The sequence below is a fragment of the Ovis aries genome, chromosome X (assembly GCF_016772045.2).
Source record: "Ovis aries strain OAR_USU_Benz2616 breed Rambouillet chromosome X, ARS-UI_Ramb_v3.0, whole genome shotgun sequence".
Taxonomy (NCBI): domain Eukaryota; kingdom Metazoa; phylum Chordata; class Mammalia; order Artiodactyla; family Bovidae; genus Ovis; species Ovis aries.
The window spans coordinates 137,508,004-137,534,330 of NC_056080.1; the positions used below are offsets into that span (position 1 = coordinate 137,508,004).

The window sequence follows — 26,327 nt, forward strand, 5'->3', positions numbered from 1 at the left end:
CAACTCTTTGTGACCCCATGGACTGCAGCCCGCCAAGGCTTCTCTGTTCGTGGGGATCCTCCAGGCAAGAATTACTGGAGTGGGTTGCCATTTCCTCCTCCAGGGATGATGCCTAGAGTTGTATGTTAAGGAATCTTAAACACTTCCAATTTTGCACTTTTGCTAAAAACAGAGCAAGACAAGGAAGAAAACGATGCAGTGGCATTAAATAAGTCCTCTTCTGGCACTGTTCATTTCCTCATTCATTCACCAAATACTTAATGTGTACTTATTACCTCCCTGCTTGGCACTTGTGGATACAAAGGTTACATCCCTGTCTTCAAAGGGGTCACAGTTTGAAGGGGTCCCCTTCAAAGGGGACAAACATGGAAGCAGTTATAAAAACCTTGATAAGTCATAAAAGAGCAATAATTCTCAAGGAGCTATATGTTTCAGAATTAAGGTGGGAGAGAAATAATTTGGAAGGTCATATCAATATTCTATCACCTTATACATAACAGAGATAAAATAAGCATATTGGCTGGGAAAAACTGAGAACAGGAGAAGGGGGTGACAGAGGATGAGATGGTTGGATGCAATCATCGATTCAATGGACATGAGCTTGAGCAAAGTCTGGGAGACAGTGAAGGACAGGGAGGCCTGGCGTGCTGCCACCCATGGGGTCTCAGAGAGTCAGACATGACTGAGAGGGCGAATAACAGCAACAAAAGACTGAAAATAAAGATCAGTAAAAGTCTGGCTGATGGGAGAGATAAGATGATGGTTGTCCAAATTAGGGATCTGGTTTCTCACTTGGGTGTGAATGTGTATTCCAGTGTCTTTGCAAGGAGCAGGAGAAAGGGGAGGAATGGCAGGATAGGCAAGACATTTACCCAAAAGGAGCATACTTTTTAAAAGTCAAGGGACTTCCCTGGTGGTCCAGTGGTTAAGATGCCAAACTCCTAATGTAGCAGGCATGGGTTTGATCCCTAGTTGGGGAACTAAGATCCAATATGCCTTAGGCACATGAGATGGTGGGATGACATCACTGGGCTGAATGGACATGAGTCTGAGCAAGCTCCGGGAGATGGTAAAGGACAGGGAAGCCTGGCATGCTGCAGTCCATGGGGTCGTAGATTCGGACACGACTGAGCGACTAAACAATAACAACAACGCCTTAGGCGTAGCAAAAAACAAAACAAAACAAAACAAGAAATGCTTTTGAGTTTAGGTATAAAGACAGACTATGGAAACTATGGAGGCTAACTACCTGGGGTTGGAGGGAAGGAGACATACAGAAATGATGCGTGTTGAGTCCTGAACACTCAGCAAGCAGTCAGAGTGTAAGAAATTAGCGAGGCACCCCACTCCAGTACTCTTGCCTGGAAAATCCCATGGACGGAGGAGGCTGGTAGGCTGCAGTCCATGGGGTCACTAAGAGTCGGACACACCTGAGCGACTTCACTTTCACTTTTCACTTTCATGCATTAGAGAAGGAAATGGCAACCCACTCCAGTGTTCTTGCCTGGAGAATCCCAGGGACTGCGGAGCCTGGTGGGCTGCCGTCTATGGGGTTGCACAGAGTTGGACATGACTGAAGCGACTTAGCAGCAGTAGCAGCAGCAGCAAGGCAGAGGAAGGCCCTTTCTGCAGTGCATGGCTATCCCCCTACCTCCTTGGCAGTTAAAGGACAGCATGTGCAACCTAGAGCAACAGTGGTGCTGAAAGTCACTACCTTTGAGGAATCTGGCATGTAGCGCCATTGGCACTAGGAGCTCTGGCTTTCAAAGTGTGTGTGTGTTTGTGTGTGTGTGTGTGTGTGTGTATTAGTCACTCAGTCATGTCTGACTATTTGCGAGCCCATGGATTGTCCCCCACCAGGCTCCTCTTTCCATGAAATTCTCTAGGCAGGAATAGTGGAGTAGGTAGCCATTCCCTTCTCCAGGGGATCTTCCCAACCCAGGGATCAAATCTAGGTCACCTGCATTGCAGGCAGATTCTTTACCATCTGAGCTACCAGGGAAGCTCTTTCACAATCAGGGCATGATAACCTGCATAGACCTCACAGATCTGTTGTGAGGCTCTACAAAGATGTCAGAGTATTCTGTTAACTCTTAAGGAGTATGTGCCTGTTTGTTGACTCCCCTGATACCCCCAAACTCCAGTGAGGTTATCTAAAGCTGCCAAGGATAAGCAAGATCACTGATGTAGAAGGCACTAAGCCCCTCAGAAGGTTAGTATTTGGAAATATTAATAATAATGATATACATCTGCTTCAGTGCAAAGAAAGAGAGGAAAACAATAGAATGGGGAAGACTAGAGATCTCTTCAAGAAAATTAGAGATACCAGTCGAACATTTCATACAAAGATGGGCTCAATAAAGGACAAAAATGGTATAGACCTAAGAGACGCAGAAAATATTAAGAAGAGGCAGCAGGAATACACAGAAGAACTGTACAAAAAGATCTTCACAACCCAGAAAATCATGATGGTGTGATCACTCACACTCACCTAGAGCCAGACATCCTGGAATGTGAAGTCCAGTGGGCGTTAGGAAGCATCACTATGAACAAAGCTAGTGGAGGTTATGGAATTGCAGTTGAGCTGTTTCAAATCCTGAAAGATGATGCTGTGAGAGTGCTGCACTCAATATGCCAGCAAATTTGGAAAACTCAGCGGTGGCCACAGGACTGGAAAAGATCAGTTTTCATTCCAATCCCAAAGAAAGGCAATGCCAAAGAATGCTCAACCTACCACACAATTGTACTCATCTCACACTCTAGCAAAGTAATGCTTAGAATTCTCCAAGCCAGGCTTCAGCAATACGTGAACAGTGAACTTCCAGATGTTCAGGATGGTTTTAGAAAAGGCAGAGGAACAAGAGATCAAATTGCCAACATCCGCTGGATCATGGAAAAAGCAAGAGAGTTCCAGAAAAACATCTATTTGTGCTTTATTGACTCTGCCAAAGCCTTTGACTGTGTGGATCACAATAAACCGTGGAAAATTCTGAAAGAGATGGGAATACCAGACCAGCTGACCTGCCTGTTGAGAAACCTATATGCAGGTCAGGAAGCAACAGTTAGAACTGGACATGGAACAACAGATGGGTTCCAAATAGGAAAAGGAGTGCGTCAAGGCTGTATATTGTCACCCTGCTTATTTAACTTATATGCAGAGTACATCATGAGAAATGCTGGGCTGGAAGAAGCACAAGCTGGAATCAGGATAGCCGGGAGAAATATGAATAACCTCAGATATGCAGATGACACCACCCTTACGGCAGAAAGTGAAGGGGTACTAAAAAGCCTCTTGATGAAAGTGAAAGAGGAGAGTGAAAAAGTTGGCTTAAAGCTCAACACTCAGAAAACGAAGATCATGGCATCTGGTCCCATCACTTCATGGGAAATAGGTGGGGAAACAGTGGAAACGGTGTCAGACTTTATTTTGGGGGGCTCCCAAATCACTGCAGATGGTGATTGCAGCCATGAAATTAAGACGCTTACTCCTTGGAAGAAAAGTTATGACCAACCTAGATAGCATATTGAAAAGCAGAGACATTACTTTGCCCACAAAGGTCTGTCTGGTCAAGGCTATGGATTTTCCAGTGGTCATGCATGGATGTGAGAATTGGACTGTGAAGAAAGCTGAGAGCCAAAGAATGGATGCTTTTGAACTGTGGTGTTGGAGAAGGCTGTTGAGAGTCCCTTGGACTGCAAGGAGATCCAACCAGTCCATTCTGAAGGAGATCAATCCTGGGATTTCTTTGGAAGGAATGATGCTAAAGCTGAAACTCCAATACTTTGGCCACCTCATGCGAAGAGTTGACTCATTGGAAAAGACTCTGATGCTGGGAGGGATTGGGGGCAGGAGGAGAAGGGGACGACAGAGGATGAGATGGCTGGATGGCATCACCGATTCGATGGACGTGAGTCTGAGTGAACTCTGGGAGTTGGTGATGGACAGGGAAGCCTGGCGTGCTGCAATTCATGGGGTTGCAAGGAGTCTAACATGACTGAGCAACTGAACTGAACTGAACTGAATATCTGCTTCTTTCTGATAATTCCTTTTTTCAAGGCTTGATGCCAAGAAAGCCCACACACCATGCCCGCTATTTTTGAAATTGGGCGGCACAAGCATTCTGTTTCCAATTCAAAAGCAATGAATTGTGTGTTTGTTGTTTTGTTAACTTCGATGAAAAAAAACTTCCTGCCAATATCTGGAGACAGAGACTTACATAAATATCACGTATATACCATGCTCATCATCTCCTGTTGTTTGAGACCATGTACCCAATATCTGATCACGATGAGGTACTGGTCACATCTGGCAGGACCCTTAGGAGACTTTGAGATTGGAATCTCTGGTGGAGCAGATCTGACTGAAGGCACAAGACAAAAAGTGTAGTTTTTCTAAAAGTGAAATAATGGGATGAAAACTCTCAGCCAAATGTCTTCGAGTGCTCGTGGTCCCTTACAACACAATTCCATTTTGTTGGCTTGAAAAGGCTGTACCTGTCACTAGGGTCTCCTCTCGATCAGTGGGCTCAGACCTGAAGCAGATAAAAAGCCAAACCAGGCCTGATCCAGCCAGTCCCATCAAGGAGAGAAGTGGGCAAGCCCAAGGCAGGGAGGGGTGGACAAAGGTACAAAGGAGCAAGAAGAAATGTTACACTTCACCTTACATACCATTGCTTTTCCTGTGCCTGGTACTTCCTGGAGTAGATACAGATGAATTCGTAGCAATTGTCAGCAATGGCAGCCAGCAGGTTTGTTCCGAAACATAACCAGGAATTAAGTAAAGGTAAAGAATCTGCCTTCAGTGCAGGAGAACTGGTTTCAGGAAAGATCCCCTGGAGAAGGGAACGGCTATTCATTCCAGTATTCTGGCCTGGAGAATTCCATGGATCATATAGTCCATGGGGTCACAAAGAGTCAGATATGAATGAGCCAACTTTCACATCAAGTAAAGGTACCTCTGTGTAACTCAACTACGCTTTCCCCATTGCAAGCCCTGTCGTGGCCTTCCCAGCTGCCCAGGCTTCAACCCATTCCCCCCTCTCCTTCATATTCTCTTGTCCTGTTCCTGAGTGCCTTGCCCAGTGAAGTTCGTGTCTGGTCAATTTATTAGAGCTAAAACATGAATAGTTGCTAAAGGCTTTACTTCTGAATGTGGGCTTTCTATCTTCCAAGAAAGAAGTAAATAGAGCAGCAATTAGGTGTTGCAGGTAAAGTGATGATCTACTTCTGGATTCCTCCTTGTATATTGGTGGTTAATATGGGCAATAGGGTGGTGTTATAGCGTGGGATTTTCCACTGTGATTCAGAAGTACAATATAGACCATGGTCATATATTTTGCCTTTATCTCAGACCAAGAGAACTGAGAGAGTTAGACACTACAATTTAATATACCAAGATTAAAGCAATTATTGTAAATTAGCTTAATCATTCCTCCATATGCCTTCCGAAGCAGGGTTGTTGTTTTTTTTTTTTTTTTGATTTTCTATTGTCACTACCAAAGAAATGGAGGCTTGTAAATACAGATAAACTTAATTTTAAAAGGGTTTTCTGTGCTCAAAGGTTCTGATGCTTTTAATTAAAAATTTCCTCATTTTATATAGGAAAGTGTGTTGAGGCAATGTGAGATACCAGGAGAGCATGAATGAAATATGGGAAGCAAATGATGGTGAACATGTAGCTGTCTTTTCATTTCATCCACATATATTTTATTCTAAAGACAGCAAGATCTACTCTTAGCATGGCCTCTAACTGACTCTGGAGCTCCTCAGGGCTGGAGAAGAGGGAGCAGCTTAAATGATATCCTCCCTCTTAAACCATAGATTTGAGACTTGCAATTCTGGAACACTACAGCAAGAAATCACTAAGGGAGTACTCCAGAAGATGGAGAGCAGTGCTTTTCAAGCTTTAATGTACACACGAATCACCTGAGAATATGTTAAAATGCAGATTCTGATTCAGCAGTCTGGAGTGATGCCCAGGGTACTTTACTTCTAATAAGTTCCCTTGTGATACTGATGCTGCTTGTCCATAAAACATATTTTGAGTTGCAAGGAACATTCTAGATGCAGAGTCTAGATACCGAGCCTTCTTTGGCTTGGAGCAGTGCACGTGTGATGAGGCAGTGGAAAAGTAGTACAGTTCTCTCTGGACCAAGTAGGGGGCAGAGGAAACACAAGGGAGGCAGACATGAGAGTGATGATACTCATGCTCCCCAGGGGTTCAAACAGATGCGTTTCAAGCATTACATACCAGAAGAGCAGTTGCTTTCTCAGGCTAAAACAGGAACTATGCCTAGTGGTGAAGAGCCTGTGTTCTGAAGTCATACTCCCTGGGTTTAGTTTTCACCCCTGTCACTTCCTAATGGAGATCTTGATCATGCCACCTCGCCTCCCTTGAGTTTACTTGTCTATAAAATTTGAGTAATAGAACCTACCTCAGGATGGATGTGAGGATTAGATGAAATAAAGAACATAAAGCTGGAGAATAGCACCTGCTGTAGAGTGCTTAATAAGTGGTAGCTATTGTCATGCTTTTCATCTTTGAGCTGATCACATTTAAGTACCACTGGGCTTTATTGAAGTGTTAGTCAGCCATGGTAGTGCCATAGCTGCTTTTGATGTGACTCTCAAAGCAGCTTCAATTGTTTGAGACTTAAGAAAAGTTGGTGATTTCAGATTTAAATAAATAAATGGGATTCTAGACAAAAGTATGAAAATGGCTTGAGAATCACTTGAATAAAGAAAGAATTATTTAAAAAATAAAATAGATTTGAGAAACAAACTCTTTTGTTTCTGCAAAAAAAAAAAAAAAAGGAAATATAGAATTGGGGCAGCTATCATGCAGCCTGGGGCAGGCCAGGCCCAAGGGAAGGGAAGGAAGGACAGAAGGCCTGAAGAAAGAGGTCCCCAAGTCCATCAACTATACACAGAGCATCAGTGAGTTGTAGTTACTCTCCTGGGGGTAAAAAAGGGCATTAGACAGAATTCCTGGGTTATGGTCTAGTTGGGAAGATATTGGAGTAAAATACACACGCCCATGCAAACACACACAGATGGAGAAACATACATGTCAACCTGTAGCAAAGCTTCAGTGAGGACACCTGTTGGTTAATATAAAGCCTGTTTCTGGGGAGTAGAGATTAGTCTGGAAGGGAAGATTGGATCTGACTGTGAAGGTGCTTGAATATAAAAGATACCCTGTGGGCAATTAGAAGTCCATGGTATTTTGATGGGGGTGAGGTACCATATGCAAAAGAGCATTTTAGAAAGATTAATCTGGTAACAGTTTGAGCAATTCATTTTAATAAATACTTACTGAATATTATGTATAGCCCCTGATGTGAAGAGCTGACTCATTAGTAAAGACCTTGATGCTGGGAAAGATTGAAAGCAGAAGGAGAAGGGGGCAACAGAGGATGAGATGGTTGGATGGCATCATCGACTCAATGGACATGAGTTTGAGCAAGCTCTGGGATATAGAGGACAGGGAAGCCTGGCGTGCTGTAGTCCACGGGGTCACAAAGAATCAGATACGACTGAGAGACTGAACAATGACAAAAATGTATAGCACCAGGGTCCAAAGTGCAGAGCTATACAAGAATACAGAAAAAAAAATCCATATCTTCTGAGAATTAAAAGTCTTGTTGGTGAAACAGATATACGTTATATATTAGTATGGAATGATTTCCAAAATAGAGTATTACATACAAAGAGGTAAGGTATAGGACAGTTTGTTTAAAACGTGCGTGGGGATGACCCAGAGGGATGTTGTGGGGAGGGAGGTGGGAAGGGGGTTCATGCTGGGGATCACATGTACACCTGTGGTGGATTCATGTCAATGTATGGCAAAACCAATACAGTATTGTAAAGTAAAATAAAGTAAAAATAAAAAAAATTTAAAAAAAGTGCTACCATTTGTTAAGTAAGAATGGAGGGAAGTCATACATATATGTTTACATATATGTCTGTATACATATATGATTTATATAAGATATATATGTATAAGATTTGTGCAAGGATATACAAAACTCTAATTACACTGATTGCTTCTAGAGGAGAGAATTAGGGTGGCTAGTTGGTAGGCGTGTCAATTGTATGCATATCCTTTGGCACCCTTTGAGTTTTAGAAATAAATGAATGTATTACCTACCCGCATTAAAGTTTTTAATAAAATAATATATATGGGTGTGTGGGAAGTAAAAGATGAATTCCAGCTGGAAAATCTGAGAAGACTTCTGAGAGCATGTGGGCTATGAAGCTGCGTCATTGGAAAGTATCATTTCTACAAGTGATTTGAGGTTTGAGTGGAAGGTATTTCAAGCAGAGGATAGAGCTTGCCTTGAGCCATGAGGTAGGGGAGAGATTTTCACTGGTCCATGCGGTAGCCACCAACCACATGTGACTACTGAACACCTGAAATATGGCTAGCGTATGCGAGATGTGCTATAAGCGTAACATACTCAAGGGTTCTTGAAGACATAGTAAGGAAAAAGAATGCAAAGTTTTTCATTAATAATTTTTTGATTACATATTAGAAGGATAGTATTTTGGATATATTAGGCTAAGGTAAATATATTAAAAAGGATGTCACTTGTTTCTATTCACGTTTTCATAAGTGTATCTACTAGAATATGTAAAATCACATCTGTGAGTTACCTTGGGAGCTTCCCTGATAGCTCAGTTGGTAAGGAATCTGCCTGCAATGCGAGAGACCTGGGTTCGATCCCTGGCTTGGGAAGATCCCCTGGAGAATAGATGTTTGCTAAACAGTGCTGATCTAGATAATGGAGATTTTTAGAGAGTGTTGAATTAGGTTAGTATGGCTACAGCAGGGGGTATACAGGTAGGAATGAGTGGGAAGTTTGGAAGAAGTGCCCCAGGCCAAATTGTGGAGGGCATTGGCTGCTCAGCTAAAGAGACTGGCCTTTATTTATTGATTTATTTTTTAATCTGGCTCTGTTGCTTCTTAGTTGTGGTTTGCAGGATCTTCGTTCCATCATGTGGGATCTTTTGTTGTGCCATGTGGGCACACAGGTTCTGGAACATGTGAGCTTCAGTAGTTGTGTCATGGAAGCTTAGTTGCTCTGGGGGCATGTGGGACCCCACTTCCCCAACCAGAGATCAAACTCGTGTCTCCTGCATTGCAAGGTGGATTCTTAACCACTAGACCGCCAGGGAAGTCCTCCTGGACTTTAATTTTGTGTTCATTGGTGGGCCTCTGAAGGGCTTGGAGTGGAAAAATTGGATGATCAAATGACTGCTTCAGACAGGGGTGTAAGTATGGGCAGGAAGATTAGTTATGACACTAACAAGGAGTGAGGTACTAGGGTCTGGGCTCAGGTGGTAGCTTTGAAACCAGAAAGAGAGCCACATAAACCATATTAAAAAGGGAGAATTGATAGAACTGAGTGGAGGTGTAGATGTCAGAGACAACATGAAGTTTTGCATCCCTGGTGATCAGAAGCATGTCAGTGCATGTAATAAGCATAACGAAGCCTGGAAAGGGAGCTGAATGGGAGTTGCCTGAGAGAGAAGATGACTTTTGACATAGTGAGCTTGAGGTGGCTGGCTGAAATGTAGCAGTGAGGGTATGAGAGAAACAGATTTTGGGGTCCTAGTAGATGTGATCAAAGCAGTCAGATAATTAAAATAATGATTAGTACTTGTATGGCATTATGATACACACAATGCTCTCGTATGGATTACTTTACAGAATCCTTAAAATAGAGGCTCAAAGAATTTAAGATTCTTGGCCAGGATCACACAACTAGTTAATGACCAAGGTAGCATGCGGAAACTTGCTTTCCATCACTGTGCTTGAAATAAATTGCCAGGGGAAAATGCAGAGAAAACCCTGGACTCTCGATTATACAATTTCAGTTCCCTCAAGCTGCTGCCTAAATTGAGGGGTAGACCCAACCCTGGGAAAACTGTCTTAGGTTCCCTTCAGTTGTTTTAAACATCCTTTTTAGAAATGAGGAAGCTGAACCCTGGAAGTTAAGTAAAATGGCAAAAATCTCTGTTAGTAAAGGGGAGAGGTGGAACTCAGACAAGCGCTATGGTACACAGTGTGATTGTTTCCAGGTATTAACATTTCCTCCCTGTTAGAGTGTGCCTGTCTGCTGTCATGAGCCTTGCCAAACTAATGTGGGCTTGGTCATAGAACTTGCTCTGGCCCATGGAACGTGGGCCAAAGTGACCTCCGTCCCCTATAATCAGAAGCGTGAACAGCCATGCCACGCTTCAGTCTTTTGTGCTCGCCTCCCTCTATAGTAAGAATGGTATGTCCCAAAGAAGGGCTCCTCCTGCAGCTGAGATCCTGGAATAAGGAAGGTGTACGAAGGAAGCAGAGCCACAGGTGACCTGTAGCAGCTGCAGGGCCCTTTGCTATGGTGATTGAGCTTGAGGGATTGTTTGTAACTGTAGTACAAACTAGCCTAAGCTGACTTGTTTCCATTACACTGACTCTACACAAATGCTGACTTTTCAACTGGTTAACTTGTCATGCTTTCAGTCTTCAATTAAATGTCACTTTTTCAAAGACTTTTCTTGACCACACAGTCTAATTTAGGCTCCCTTCCTAAGCATAAATCATTGTTTTCTTCTATAGTATCTGCATTCTTTCCTTCTTAGGCATTTAATGCAATTGTCATAGGCTTCATAGATTTGCTTATCATTGTCATCTTCCACTTGACTGTAAGCTCATGAAGACCTGAATCCCATCTATTTTTGCTCACTATTATAAAGCCCCTGTCACACAGCTGTTGCTCAGTGGATATTTGTGGGATAAGTGATGAACTAATGAATAGCTTATTGTTATCCTGGTTGTTGGATCATAAACTGAAACGGTAGGGGGATGCTGTGATTAGCGGAGATAAAGCTCCTAAAAAAACTCCTGGGTGTAAAGATCAGCAACTCTTTTTTATCCTTCTCTTTTAAGGAAACTTTGAAAGCAGTGGCATGTCTCAAAACCTTAAAAACAGATTCACTTGCCAACAGACCTGTGGCCTGGCAGGCTTCCTGCCTAATACTAGGAAAGCCTGTGGAAGCCCACAGAAAAACTAGAAGGGCGCCTTTGAAAGAAAAAAGGACTGTTGCCATAGAATGCTTAGTCACAGAGAGTAAAAAAAAGTCACCTGCCCTTCTTCTGAGTGGTTGTTGCAATTTAGTGAGAAGTGGAAAAGAGGGGGAGAGAAAGAGAGTGGGAAATAGAAATTATGGGCTGGGTATAGTGGATGCTTTTCTGGTCCAAAGCAAAGGAAAAATAAGACCTACTCCCTTCACTTTCATCTGCCAAGAGACCACTTAAGAGGTGGCTCTGGACTGTATCCCACCAAGCTGGCAATCAAGAGTTTGAAGACCTTGTGTAAAACTGCCGGCATACATACATGCTCAGATGGTAGGAGGGAGGAGGAAGCAACAGTTCTCTAGTTTACCTCATGAAAGCTCTTGTATTGAGAAACTCATAAGGTCCCACAGCTTGAGTTACGGATACATGCAGTGAAGGCTGAGATTGAGGCTACAGTTTCAGTGGGTGGAGTCAATGACCCTTTCCTCCCAGGATGCTCATTAATCCTCTGACCCTAAGGGCCCTGCCTTCTGTGACTCCAGAACACACAGCCAGGGTAGGTTCCTTAGGCAGTACAGGAGAAGGAAAGCTTATGGGGATATACTGCACTTTTAAAAAGTAAAATAAATGTGATAAAAAGCATGCAGCATAATTGCCATGACTTATACCCCATGACATTTGATAATAACAAGGTTGGTACATTACAAATAAGTTCCACATTTACAACTCTGCCTTGATATTTACACTTATTAAATTGTTTAGGGAGGTGGCTCCTGGCTGCTGGAAGCCCATATATAAAACGTATTAGCATAACTGGAGTACAGCCAAATCCCCCACTGTACATTGCAGTTACTTGTTACAAGCTTGACCTTGGAGGGAAAGCCATCCTCCTTGTCTTCAATCAGTCATCAGCTCCTGAAAGTGTTCCTCTGATATCTACTTCCAGTCATCCACATTTGGGGGAGCTTGTCCTTGATGCTGACCTTAGGCAGGCCCTCAGTTCCCAGGACAATGATGAAGGCTGAGTTCTCACCTGGATGAGGAAATTAGCTATGGTAGTTTCTATGATTTTCCATTACCTGTACCAAACATTCCTTTTCATTTGTTTAATTTACTGAGAGTTGACACTATACATTAATTCATTGAGAAATTGCTTTGTGTAAAGACCCAGAGATGAATGAGACAGTCATGGCCATCAAGAAACTTACACTTTAGTCAAGGACACAGACAACTAACTCTAGCAGAAGGCAGAATGAAATAAAGGCCATAATAGGAGGATGAGCAAATTGCTGTGGGAGCATAGATAACACGATTTATTTTAATGAGGAGGGGAGAACTAAGGAAGGCTTCAGAAAGGCAGCACTGGCCCTTGAAGGATTAATAGAAAAAGGGTGAGGCTGGGCAGGGAGGCCATACCAGTCAGAGTAAACTTCATGTACATAAAATGGCTTGAATGAAATTACACATTTGGGGATGTGTATTTACGTATATGTTTGTTTGTTTATCATTGGCAAGCTCCAATGATAAATCCAGTGTAGCATGGCTGGAGGGATGGTGAAAGGGCTTGAAAATTACATTTGAGTCTGTTCCTGGAAACTCTGACACCTATAATAGTTTTGTTAATTAAAGGGAACAATCGATTTTTTTTAAGGTTATACAGTTAAACTAAACCAAATCTTTCCCTTCATTCTTTTTTTAATATAAATTTATTTCTTTTAATTGGAGGTTAATTACTTTACAATATTGTCTTTTTTTTTAAGTGGATCAAGAATGGCATTTTAGGAAGCAATCTCTAGCAATGTGAAGGATGAGTTGAAGAGGTAAAAGACCAAAAACAGGCAGACCAGCGTCTATGCTTGACTAGATATTATGGTAGTGAGCATAACACAAAGATATTTCTGGTGTTTCTAGCCTTAGAGACTGGGAGAAGTGTATTACCCATAATGAGATGGGCAACCTGGAGAAAAGGATCACCTTGCTGGAGGAGAACATATTTGGTTGGGAATATACTGAGCTTTGGGGCTTCTCCAGTGAGTCAGTGATAAAGAATCTACCTGTCAATGCAGGAGACACAGGTTCAAAGATCCCCTGGAGGAGGAAATGGCAACCCACTCCAGTACTCTGGCCTGGAGATTCCCATAGACAGAGGAGCCTGGCAGGCTACAGTCCATGGGGTTGCAAAGAGTTGGACATGACTGAGCACGCACATACCACATATTGAGTTTAGTGTGTGAGCTATCTTTTAAACAGGGAAGGTGGTTCTGGGGTTCTGATGAGATCTCAGTCATCTGCTCATGGGAAATTGTCAAAGCCATGGATATGGCTACCACAGCCCTGATTGTGGGAGAATACAAATGAACACTGGAGCTACTGCCTAGATTTAGCATTCACGTGAAGATAACCACTAATAAACAGGAGTGAAGAATTTTCTTGGTGGGAGAAGATAAGCCTAGGTGGACCTTGTGCCAAACTGAGGAAAAGTAAGCAGGATGAGGATAAAGGGAAATTCGTAGAATTTGGCATGAGGTGATCATGGTAGCCTTGAAAGAGAGAGATTCATGGGAGGGTTGCTGTTGTGGTTTAATCAGCTAGAGGAGACTTCAGGATGCTCACAGACTAAGAGGAAATGAGATGGAATAATGGATATGAAAAGTGAAAGTCCTTTCAAAAGTACAAAGCACCACATAATACAAGGTCACAGCAAGCCAGCTTTTTATCCCAGATGCTCTGGAGTTGAAAGGGCATTGATATCTAACAGATGCTTTGATTTTTATCATTATACTGAGTTCTGCTAAGGGGGCCTTATTCCTGACCCCTTTCATCTGTTTCCTCCCCTGCTCCCGCCCCCCAGCACCACCATAGCTGGGTAAACAGCTCATGACTTGATTTTTGTCTGCAGGTCTAGCTGACAGCTATTATATGTCATAGGTTATATGTCATTTTATATATATATATATATATATATATATATATCACTATATATATGTCATAGATATATAGTATTTGGTTATTTTTGATGAAATTCCTATTGTGATATTCAGGTTCCTGGAGGAAAACAAAGGGACAATAACACAAAATGCTTGTGGGGTGAAGGTGAGATGGAGCAGAGTCAAAAACCAGGTCCCCTTCTAGAATAAAACAAAAATTAGCTAAAATAAAGCCATTCAGTGTCACATGTACCCAGCAGTTGAATGTATTCAGGAGGGAAGCAATGATTCTTGGAGTAGAAAGGTATTTAGCATAAAGGGAATAGACCTGAGCAGAGTTTAAAAGACTTTGAGAGATTTCTGAGAAAACAGTAGAATTTACTGTTCTTTAAGCAAGTAAACATTGTTCAAGAAATTCTTCTTTTGTTGTTGTTCTTTTTCTTTTATTTTTTTTCTATGTATGGCAAAACCAATATAATATTGTAAAGTAAAAAATAATAATAAATAAATGATAAATGGTTAAAGAAATTCTTAAATATATGACTTAAAATATTAACCAGACACTTAAGAAGTCCTAGCTATGAACTAATTAAAGCTTTTCCCATAAATGATACTTTATTCAAATGCCTTTCTTTCCTGTAAGAGACCAAAGCTGAATCAGGATATTTTAATATTCACTCGATTTTTGTCAGTTTTTCCTTTCTTTGAACAGTCACTCAATGTTTTGACTTTCAGTATTATTGAGAAGAAAAGAGAAGGGGTTGGAAAAGGGGGAAAGAAAGGGGAAAAGAAAGAAAGAAAAGAACATAGCCTAGAGAGCTTACCCTGGCCCTTATTACCATAATCACTATAAGGTCACTAAATATGCCCTTGTGTGGAACTGTTTTTTTTTTCCTTTCTGCTCTGTGCTTCATGACTTGATGCTACTTGTATGTGAGGTTTGTATGAGCCATTCAACACCACCAATAATGGGGTCATGTCAAGTGTCAGAGCTGTAGCTGTGCATATCCATGGTATCACTGCAAAGATGAACTTTTCTTCTTGTGTTCAATTTTTGTTGTTGTTCTTGAAAGTAGCCCATCAATCATTCAGGCTTGAAATCTTGGTGTCAGATTTGATATTTCTTCTCCTCATACCCTCAACATCTAACTGATTGCCAGTTATTGAGATGCTACTTGGGTCTGTCCCACTGATGCTATCCTAGTTTGAGCCCTCATTAATTATCAAAAGTATTATTGCAAAAAGTGTTTTTCCAATTGCCTTCAACAAAGTTAGGCTTCTGTGAACTCTTCCTGCTGTCTTACAAACAGCTTCTGGCACTGTCTTCCTGAAGTGCTCCATGTTATTTCTTTCCTCAAAGAAGTGAAGTGTTAGTTGCTCTGCGTCCAACTCTCAGCGACCCCATGGACTGTAGCCTGCCAGGCTTCTCTGTTCATGGAATTCTCCAGGCAAGAATACTGGAGTGGGTTGCCATTCCCTTCTCCAGGGGATCTTCCCAATCTCCCAGTATTTCCCGACATTTATAAAATCAAGCGCAAACCACACAACCACTGCTGACTTTCATGGACCTTACGCTCTATCCAACCTGAATTGTTCCACATTCTTCACATTTGCACATCAAAGCTTGTACTTCTGCTCATGCCTTCTCTCCTTCCTCACACACACACAAAATTAAGTTCCTTTAGCGAAGTAGAGAAGTTGAAGGTTTATTATTAATATTTCTAATAATATGAGAAGAGCTCTTGTGCTTTGCTCATACACATGAGAATAGGGCCTGTATCTGTCCAGTTCACTGTTATGGTCTTAGAGCCTAGCTCTGTGGTTTGCACACAGGAGGTGCTCATTAAATTTTGACTGAATGAATAAAAAGTTGACATGTTCAAATCTACTTACCTTTTAAATTTCATTCCAAATGCCACCAGTGCCCAAAAGTCTATGCCGATACCTGCTTTCCACCTCAATACCCACCTCACCGCATCTCTCTATAACATTGTTTTTTTCTGAACTTCCCTAGGCCTTATCTGTACCACTCTTATGACACTGATCGCTTTTTTTCCATCTTGAATTCCAGTTGTTTTTGTACATGTCCCATCTCCCATTAGACTGTGAGATCCCTGAATGCAGAACTGTGGGTTTAACTCATAACTGTGTCCTGAAATCAGTGTCTATTGAATGGGCACTCGATGATTAGAATAGCCACACTGGAGCCTTTAGCGAAGCACAGAAGTTGAAGATTTATTATTAATATTTCTAATAATATGATAAGAGCTCTTGTGCTTTACTCATACACATCAAAAGGTGAAAATATTGTCTGCACCTAAGCCAAAATATAGGTAAGAATACTGGCTGAACTTCTATTAGCCAAGATATAGGGTCATCATGGCTAAAGTCTGAATTCTGGCTAATGTCCAAGAACTAGGAACCAAGTCATAATTTGTACATTTCATGAATTTGTAAGTTGTTTTTCCCTGAAATGGATACAACTATAATAATATTTCATTTGTGGCTATTGGGACTCTAGACATCTAAATAAATTCAGTCTGTAAATGGGCTCTTTGGCTATTGCTTTCTTTTTACTATAAATCAAAATTACATACCATGTTACATGCATTGCATATATATCAATTTTCAGATTTCTACTTTCCTTTGAGCTCAAATTCCCTTAGCTGTGGATACTCAGGTTTTCAGACTCCCTACAAAGGAGTTTTCCTACTTGGGTCAATGCAGGAGAGAAAGACTAATATATTTGAGTCCTGGAGGAAACCATTCCAAGGGAAACAATGGTCTTGCCAGGTACTTTGGACCATATCATTTATAGACCTGGTTATTACCTTGTCCAACCATTCATCTTCAAGCCAGCCCACCTATGATGAGAGATTCTTTTGAAAGCCCTCCAGAGAATAATTGTCTACAATCCTTTATTTCCAAATCCATATTTTTACCCCTCTGAGCATTTGAAGCCCATCTACTCTCATTGTATAATAAAGGTTAAAAACTCTCCTCTGTAGAAACAGTTTCTCTGGAGGATGTAAATCACCCTTCTGACTTTTCTGCACTTTTAAGGTGTGCAAACATCTCTCCACCACTCTGGCAAGAAGTGCTCAAGAATACTTAGAGAAAATCTTATGATTCCCACAGGTATGTGTGTCTTTGAATATATCCCATGATTTCTACCTGACCAGGTCCTTATAGAAATACTTTGGTACTTTTGTTAAGTTGAAGCTTCTCCTTCTGGAGTATTCCTCTTACATCCTGCCTTTCTACTTCAGCTGGTACCTTTTCACCCATCCTTGATATTAATTATCATAGGCAATAAAACATTTAATGTAATCTTAGCTTTATTGAATAAGTAAGTATGCATTACAGACAGATTGCAAGTCATTCTTGGTCCTGCAAAGAGACAGGCATTTATTGTGAGGCAAAACGAGAACATGAATCCATATTTCTGCTACTGAAATACTTCTTCTGAGTGTCTTGGTATGGGCACAACCTCCCTCAGTATTCATTCAAATAGGCTTTGCTGTCACCTCTCCTTTCAGTTAAGGGATTCACAATATCTAAAATAAACTTATAAAGAACACTTCTGTATCAGAGGTAGCTTTATACCTACATTATTAATCATAGAAAATATTTGGTCAAAGACTCCATAGAAGGGGCAGAAAAGATACACTAGACCTCATAGTTGGAACTAATTATTTTTTCAAGCTAATTTGCTGTAGTAAGGAAAGTATCAACTGAATTTTAGAATAGACTTTTCAGCCATTTAACATCAAAGCATGCGGTAGCCTGTGCATACAATGGCTTTTAGAGACAACACTGAATTTGACTTGAGCACCAAGGATGCATTTTAAAAAGTGAAAAGTACATTTATGTGCAATAACTAGTGTTGTGAGCTGAATGGTGACTCCCCAAAGATACGTCCACATCCCAATTCTTAGAACCTTTGATGTTAACTTATTTGGGAAAAGGGTCTTCACAGATGTAATTAAGTGAAGGATCTTGAGATGAGGAGATTATGTATAAGCTGATGGGCCTTACATGCCTTCACAAGTATCTTTATAAGAAAGTGGTAGAGGTAGATTAGCTATGCAGAGGGAAAGGCGATATGAAGATAGAGAACAGAGAGGCTTGGTCACAAGTCAAGGAATGATGACAATCACAAACTGGGAGAAGCAGGGAAGGTTTCTCCTAGACGCTCCAGAGGGAGTACAGCCCTGCCAAGACCTCAGTTTAGGACTTCTGGCCTCCCAAACAGTAAGAGAATAAATGCCTGTTGTTTTAAGTGATCACATTTGGAATACTCTGTTACAGCAACCACAGCAACAAAATACAGATTTGGGTACCAGGAAGTCAGGGGCTGCTATAACAAATACTTAAAAATGTACAAGTGGCTTTGGAATTACATCATGTGTAGAGGTGGGAAGAATATTGATGTATATGATAGAAAAAACATAGGTTGCTTTAAACAGACTGTTGGGAAGAATATGAATGTTAAAGATCCTTCTCATGAGGGCTCAGAAGGAACCGAAGAACATTTTATTGAAAACTAAAGGAAAGGTGATCTTTGTTCTATACTGGCAAAAAAGCTTATCCAGACTGTCTCCAACCGTCTTGTGGAAAGTAGATCTGTAAGTGACGAATTTGGGTATTCAGCTGAGGAAACGTGAGAGCAAAGCATGGGAGGTATGGTCTAGACTTTTCTTGAGCTTATAGTAAAATATAAGAGAAAGGGATAAATCAAAGAAAGAACTGGTAAGCAGAAAGGAACCGGCACTTGATAATTCAGGAAATTCTGCCCCTATTCAGATTGCAAAAGATGCTAAAATGAAGAGATTCACTGTTAGGATAGTGGGCTCTGGAGATAAAGCCAAGACTAGGCAACCTTCGGCTAGTGCTGTAGAGATTAGGCATTGACTCACCGATCTACTCGTTCATCTGGATCAAAGCCAGGAATAGAGGCGGCATTATCTGGCAAAGATCTGTGAGGACTCTCTTGCCTCTATTAAATCAATATGATATTCATGAGGAGCCCACAAAGTTTTTTTTAAAAGTTACACCAGCAGAAACAGTTCCATCTTGGCCCGAAAGGGACAGAGACAGGACAAAATGAGAGAAGGCTGTCAGATGACCAAAACTTTATAGGCAAGAAACAGGCTGATTAAGCTGTAAACAGATACTACCCTTTGATAGAAAAGATCAACTCTAGGGCAGAGCTGCAGACCTAAAGGGTGCAACCCTGAGACAAGGAGGATTATTGTGAAGCCTTGAAACCTAAGGGGATTCTGAGAACAGAACTGAAGCTCAGGCACTTGGCTGAGGTCACAAGACATGGTGCTCAGACCAGTGTCCTGTGCTGTGCTTAGTTGCTCAGGGACTCTTGGCGACCCCATGAACTGTAGCCCTGCAGGCTCCTCTGTCCATGGGATTCTCCAGGCAAGAATACTGGAGTGGGTTGCCATGCCGTCCTCCAGAAGATCTTCCCAACCAGGGACCAACCTTTCCAACCCAGGTGTCCCGCATTTACCATCTGAGCCACCAGGGAAAGGGATTTTGCCAAATTTTGACACTCATCAGGACAAGGAACTCCTTTCTATGTTTGTTCCATTTTCTTCCATCTGGAATAGGAATGTCTATAGCTATTATCATATGCCTATCCTTTTGCTGCATTTTGGAAGCAGGAGCCTTGTTGAGGTCTTGTTTCAATGATTCACAGATGCAAAGGAATTTTGCCCTAGGGTTTTGACCTGTTGCTGATTTAGATGATCTAGATGAGATTTGGGACTTTTGAAATGATGATGTTTGGATGAGAGTTTCAACTTTAGGTTTGAGACTTTGGGGAATATTAGGGTAGGGTGAATACATTTTGCACAGGGGACAGACATAAATTTGGGGGTCCAGAAGGCAGACTATAGTGGGCTAAAGGTCACCTCCAAAAAGATATGTCCATATTTTAATCCCCAGAACCTTTGAAGGTTACCTTATTTGGAATTAAATTTAGGCTCTTCATATGAAACTATTCTGGATTATCTCAGTGGGCTTGAAATTATAACAAAAGTGTCCTTATAAGAGAGGCATAGGGAGATTAAGTACACAGACCAGAAGGTAATGTGAAGACAGAGCAGACAGAGAGATGTAGCCATAACCCAAGGAATGCCAATAGCCACCCAAAGTTGGAAGAGACAAGGGAAGATTTTCCTCTAGAGCCTCTGGAGGGAGCATGGCCCTTGATTTTGGACATCTGGCCACAACAACCATGAGAGAATACCTAGTTTGTGGTAATTTAGTACAGCAGCCAAAGGAAACTAATGGAACTAGTAAACATTTTAAAGTGTTTTGCACTATTAAAAAACACTGAAGAAAATCCGCAGAAATTGTGTGTGGATGTGCTTAGTCGCTCAGTCATGTCTGACTCTTTGCGACCCCCATGGACTATAGCCCGCCAGGCTCCTATGTCCATGGGATTTTCCAGGCAAGAACACTGGAGTGGGAAGCCATGGCCTTCTCCAGGGGAGCAGGAGAAATTGAACCCAGGTCTCCTGTACTGCAGGCGGATTCTTTACCATCTGAGCCACCTGGAAAGCTCAAAGAGTGGTTCTGCTCTCAACCCCATGGACTGTAGCCCACCAGACTCCTCTGTCCATGGAGTTCTCCAGGCAAGATTACTGGAGCAGGTAGCCAGTCCCTTCTCCAGGAGATCTTTCTGACCCAGAGATGGAACCCATGTCTCTTGCACTGCAGGCAGATTCTTTATCATCTTAGCCACCAGGGAAGGCGCTTCTCAATTATGGCAGTAATAAACCCAATAAAAGATTTAGTGTAATTTGGCTCTATACACTCTGTACTAAAATGTCATTATGTATTTTTTTCTGGTGATAATTTTCAACCCCAAACAAACTACAAATGGCTAAAGCAGGATCATTATAAGTCTGGGAAGCAAACCCTTTAATTGACTTATCAGAACTTCATGAAAGACCCTGAAAGGTCTCATTGTTTGTGAAAAGTGTGTAGGATTACTCTAAATACAAATATATAATTTACCAATAACTGTACTTTTTTTTCCCCACAAACTAAAAAATAAGGCAAGTTCACATCTGGAAAAGGTGATATGCAACAGTATTTCTACCTTGACTAGCTTGATAATATGGCATGGGAAATGTCCCTAAATATTAGTCAGGGTGAATATTTCAAAATATCATTTTCCTACAGTCTGAAAAACTATCAAAAGACTCAAAGAAGCCATACAATGAAGATTTCAGAAAAGACTTTGTGCAGTTAAAAATATGTTAAGTATTTACATAAATTAGTAGAACCTAAGTGTTTGTTGTTGTTATTGTTAAAAAACAGCATGTGAAATTGATATATCCCTTAAACTTCTCTGTGTGTGTGCATATGTCTGTGTCTTAAGACAGGATAAAACTGTAAAATCTCACATTCTGTTACTGCTTTTGATTTCTCTGTTGTAGCATCTTCAGAGCTTTGCAAAGGATAAGACCTAAGTAAGAATGAACTGGAGGAAAAGGCAGCAGTTTGAATGACTCTACATCTGTAGAAAAGAAACTGCGAGCTATAGGTCACTCGTTTTCATTATCTCAGGTAGTGATTTGCCAAGCCAGTCATTTGTTCTTTCTGAATATCTATAATGTGCTTTAGAGGAAGTAGAAATAGGATTTTCTATATAAGAAATATACCTGTAAGAAAACTTTTACAACAATCATTATCATCTGCATGGATTAGTCTGAAAATTATACTCCAGAGACGTTATACTACATTCTTTCAATGCATTTTAAAAAGTACTAGACAAGTTAAGTATGACTTTTCCTCTCTCATCTATTTAAGAAAAATGTAGAGCCTGGTTTTTCCTCCTAGAGTTGTTTTGGCAGCATTTAGATGATTTGTTAATATAATAAGGTAAGTTAAATATGATGATGATTGAGAAGTTCAGTTAGTCACTGGGATGTGGAATTATTGTAGCAGGATATATAAATATCTATACATATATAACGTATATCATTTTTCTTCTTCAGATCACCATGGCAGAATGGGAAAGGGGGAGGAAAGAGGCAGATAAGACAATTGACCTATCAGAGAGTTTTCTGCTGCCTCCTGCAGAGAGAAATCTTTCTCCTCTCAGGTCTCTTAGAACTCTATTCCCTGCCTTCAAGGGGGTCGTGGGAATAAGAAGCAACAGAGAGAAGAAAGAAACCATGGAGAACAGGGATCAATATTTACCTTTAAAAATCTAAATAAAGGTAACAGAATTTGCAGGTTCAACTCTAGCATAAACATTAAAATGTGAGGTTTTTCTCAAAAATAGCCATACAAAGTATTTGTATAAAGTAGATATATGTGCATACTTATAAAATACCTCTTTAAATAAAGTTTAAATTACTTTCTCTAACCGCTTCTGTTAAACTTTGGTTTATTTTTAGCAATGATAAGTGCCTGCAATATCATGCTGAAACTCTAGATTAATGTTAAGTTTAATTTCAGCCAAAGCAGATGAATCCATCAACTTTCACTTGAGATTAGATTCTAAATAACTTGAAGGGGATGAAGTCGTACATTTTCTGAGTTTCCAAGATGGCTTCTTTTACAGAGTGTGCAATATCAGTGCCTTTCCAAACCATTAACACACACATTTTCACTGGTCTTTTACTTTTCTAATTAACAGCAATCAGTAGACATTGATGAATTCTTTCTTTTCCCTTCCTTCCTTTTTTTTGGGCGGGTGGTGTGTGACAAAATTTGAGTAACATTATACATTTTTGACAGACTGAATGGTTTTGAATGCCTTTAGAACTCTTCAATTTCTTACATTTTTCATCATCACTGTCAGGTCACACACAATAACAAATAATACACATCTTCACACTAAAATGAAATGCATGTTTTAAAATCCTGGCAATTGTATTTGTGTTAGTATAACTGTGGGATGGGAGGAGTCTTGAAATAGCTTTATATATGCACATTATTTCATCCAGCTTAGCTTGATCTTTGCAGAAATGTACTTATTTCCTCTCCATCCCTTGAGAGCAGGTTTTGTTCTTCTCAAACTGTATGATTGTGTTTACTTAAATATTTTCTTATTCTTTGGCATCAGGAATCACTTAGATGAGATACCTCCATTGTGGCGAGACCGTGACCTTTCCAAAGGTACTCGTCTGTTATCTATAAGACAAAGAGAAAAGAGAACCAAAAACATGGTGAGCTTTAGATCCCAGCTATTGCATGATGTCAGGTTGAGAGAGGTTTTCAAACAGTCCTGAAAAATTAATTCAAATGAATATGGAAATAAGTAACATGAAGCCCAGATCTGAGGAGTTCACACTGTAGCTCCCAGGCTGAGTTCAAGAGTCTGAAATAGCATTAAATGACTTTTCTTGGTAAGTGAAGTCAGAGTGATAAAAGAAATGGAAGAATTCTCTCAAGCACAGTCCCTTTGGAAATAGCAGGCGACAACAAAATTCCTTGGTAAAGATGTTCAATTGAAAGGATCTATGTACAGTGCCTTTTGTTGGAAAGCACTTCAATTTCCCATGAGTTTTCAATCTGTATGTTGGCTACCTCTAGAGGACACCAATGTGGACAGAGCTGAAAAGGAGTTTTTTTTTTTTTTTAAATTTTTTACAATGATTGCAATATGTGGCAACCAAATCAGCTACCAAGTCTTTGCTTGATTGTGTGATGTAAACAAATTCAATACATTATATAGTCATTATGGGAATGAATAATGAATAGGTCCCATTCCCCTCACCCGTCACAGGAAAAATAATCACTGTAGAGAGAACTGTTGGCACAAAGCTTTGAAAGCAAAGTTTAAAAGCATTGAAAGTTGCTGAAAATAGTTTTAGGTTTAACAGGGAAAAGGTTTACAGCTCTGCATTGTGGTGATCACTACTATGTTATTATCACCTCTGTTTTATGCTCAGCTTAAATGCAATTGATGTGGGTGAAAATCCCCTTCTGACAGAAGCATAATATACTTAGATTCTCTATTTAGAATGAGACTAGGTCCCTAGAAATAATCACAACCACCAGCACTTACATAAATGCTAACACTTTACACTCGTTAATTTGCTAATTCACACAACATCCCCGGGAGGTAAACCCATTTCATTCTATCCTATTATCTCTACTTTAGTGATGACGGTTACACAGCAAATCAATGGTATGATGGGGGATTATAATGCAAAGTTAATGCCTAAATGTCAAGGCTGCTTTATTCAGAGGTAGATGTTGGGGCCTCCCAAGCTCCTACTCATTTCCTCCCTAAGATGAAGATCTCAGTCTCAGTTCAGTCGTTCAGTCTTGTCTGACTCTTTGCAACCCCATGGACTGCAGCACTCCAGGCCTCCCTGTCCATCACCCTAACTCCAGGAGTTTACTCAAACTCCTGTCCATTGAATCAGTGATGCCATCCAACCATCTCATCCTCTGTCATCCCCTTCTCCTCCTGCCTTCAGTCTTTCCCACCATCGGGGTCTTTTCCAATGAGTCAGTTCTTCACATCAGGTGGCCTAAGTATTGGAGTTTCAGCTTCAGTATCAGTCCTTCCAATTAATATTCAGGACTAATTTCCTTTAGGATCGAATGGTTGGATCTCCTTGCAGTCCAAGGGACTCTCAAGGGTCTTCTCCAACACCACAGTTCAAAAGCATCAATTCTTTGGCGCTCAGCTTTCTTTATAGTCCAACTCTCACATCCATACATGACCACTGGAAAAACCGTAGCCTTGACTAGATGGACCTCTGTTGGCAAAGTAATGTCTCTGCTTTTTAATATGCTGTCTAGGTTGGCCATAGCTTCTCTTCCAGGGAGCAAGTGTCTTTTAATTTCATGGCTGCAGTCACCATCTGCAGTGATTTTGGAGCTCAAAAAAATAAAGTCTCTTACTGTTTCCCCATCTATTTGCCATGAAGTGATGGAACCAGATGCCATGATCTTAGTTTTCTGTATGTTGAGTTTTAAGCCAACTTTTTCACTCTCCTCTTTTACTTTCATCAAGAGGTTCTTTAGTTCTTCTTTGCTTTCTGCCGTAAGGGTGATGTTATCTGCGTATCTGAGGTTATTGATATTTCTCCCGGCAATCTTGATTCCAGCTTGTGCTTCATCCAGCCTGACATTTCACATGATGTACTCTGCATATGAGTTGAATAAGCAGGGTGACAATATACAGCCTTGGCACAGTCCTTTCCCGATTTGGAACCAGTCTGTTGTTCCATGTCCAGTTCTAACTGTTACTTCCTGATCTGCATACAGGTTGCTCAAGAGGCAGGTCAGGTGGTCTGGTATTCCCATCGCTTGAAGCATTTTCCACAGTTTGTTGTGATCCACACAGTTAAAGGCTTTCGCATAGTCAATAAAGCAGAAGTAGATGTTTTTCTGGAACTCTGTTGTTTTTTTTGATGATCCAATGGATGTTGGCAATTTGAGAGAGAAGATGATGACACCTTGGAATATATCCTGCCTCTCCTATGGGGAGGATGGACTATGAGAAATGCTGAGGTCTTGCCATGGAACTTTTCTCATCTGTGTTTCTTGATGAGAAACACATCATCAGTGTTTCTTGAGTGATTCCGGGTAGTCTGTGGTCAGTACACAGAGCAAACCTAACTGGCCTCCATGACCTTGGCCTCATTAATACCATGGTATGAGTGTACTGAGCCAAACAGCCATATGCTTAAAGTGCCTTATAATGCATTATTATCACTGAGAGGTGAGAAAGAAAGAGATATTTTTTCTATTCAGAGATACATCTGAGTGATGGATTATTTGGGTATCCTTTTAAAGATACTATTAAAAATTCCATTATTTAATATGTGATACCAATCACAATCCACTAAAGTTGTAAAGATAACATTCTGAGATAAAGGACTCAGATGTCACTGATTCACATACAGGTTGGTTTGGGACTTTTTAGAAGACATTTACAAATGAGATTGTAATATGATGGTTACCACTGCATTGCTAGCATTTCAGTGCTCAGTGTTAAAGCTATCAGATATGAGAATGGTGGTGGCATTCACAGAGGACTGTCCCAGCTGGAAAAAAGGCTTGTGCCTTGGTAATCCCACACATGAAGGTCAACTGGCATCCATGTTCACTCCAGGAATGCTATTGGCACCCCATACCACCGTTCACTGCCCACTGGATTCAAGAAAAGCACCACATACAAAAACCTAGCCTTGCAGAAGTAAATGATGTCAGGATTCACATCAAACTGCAGCTTTATTGGTAGCACCTGATGTGAGAAAATAAACTTTCAAGTCAAAATGAACTGAGAAAAGGACATTAAAGCTTTTGGAAGGCAGGATAAACACTGGCTCACAGCC

At 40.8% G+C, this 26,327-nt stretch overlaps 1 protein-coding gene across 2 annotated transcripts in view; it reads right to left on the minus strand.

Annotated features, from left to right (window-relative positions):
* The window catches only part of DIAPH2 (diaphanous related formin 2), a 1,000,797-nt gene that overhangs the window by 2,356 nt on the left and 972,114 nt on the right, over positions 1-26,327 (minus strand). The window contains exon 28 of one of the 2 annotated variants that reach the window (XM_060407237.1): positions 17,316-23,163. The exons of the other annotated variant lie outside the window; for it this stretch is intronic. Coding sequence (XP_060263220.1) covers positions 23,099-23,163 — 65 coding nt within the window. The 3' untranslated portion in view covers positions 17,316-23,098. Of the gene's footprint in view, positions 1-17,315; positions 23,164-26,327 lie in introns of those variants that run through there. 2 annotated transcript variants of the gene reach the window in all.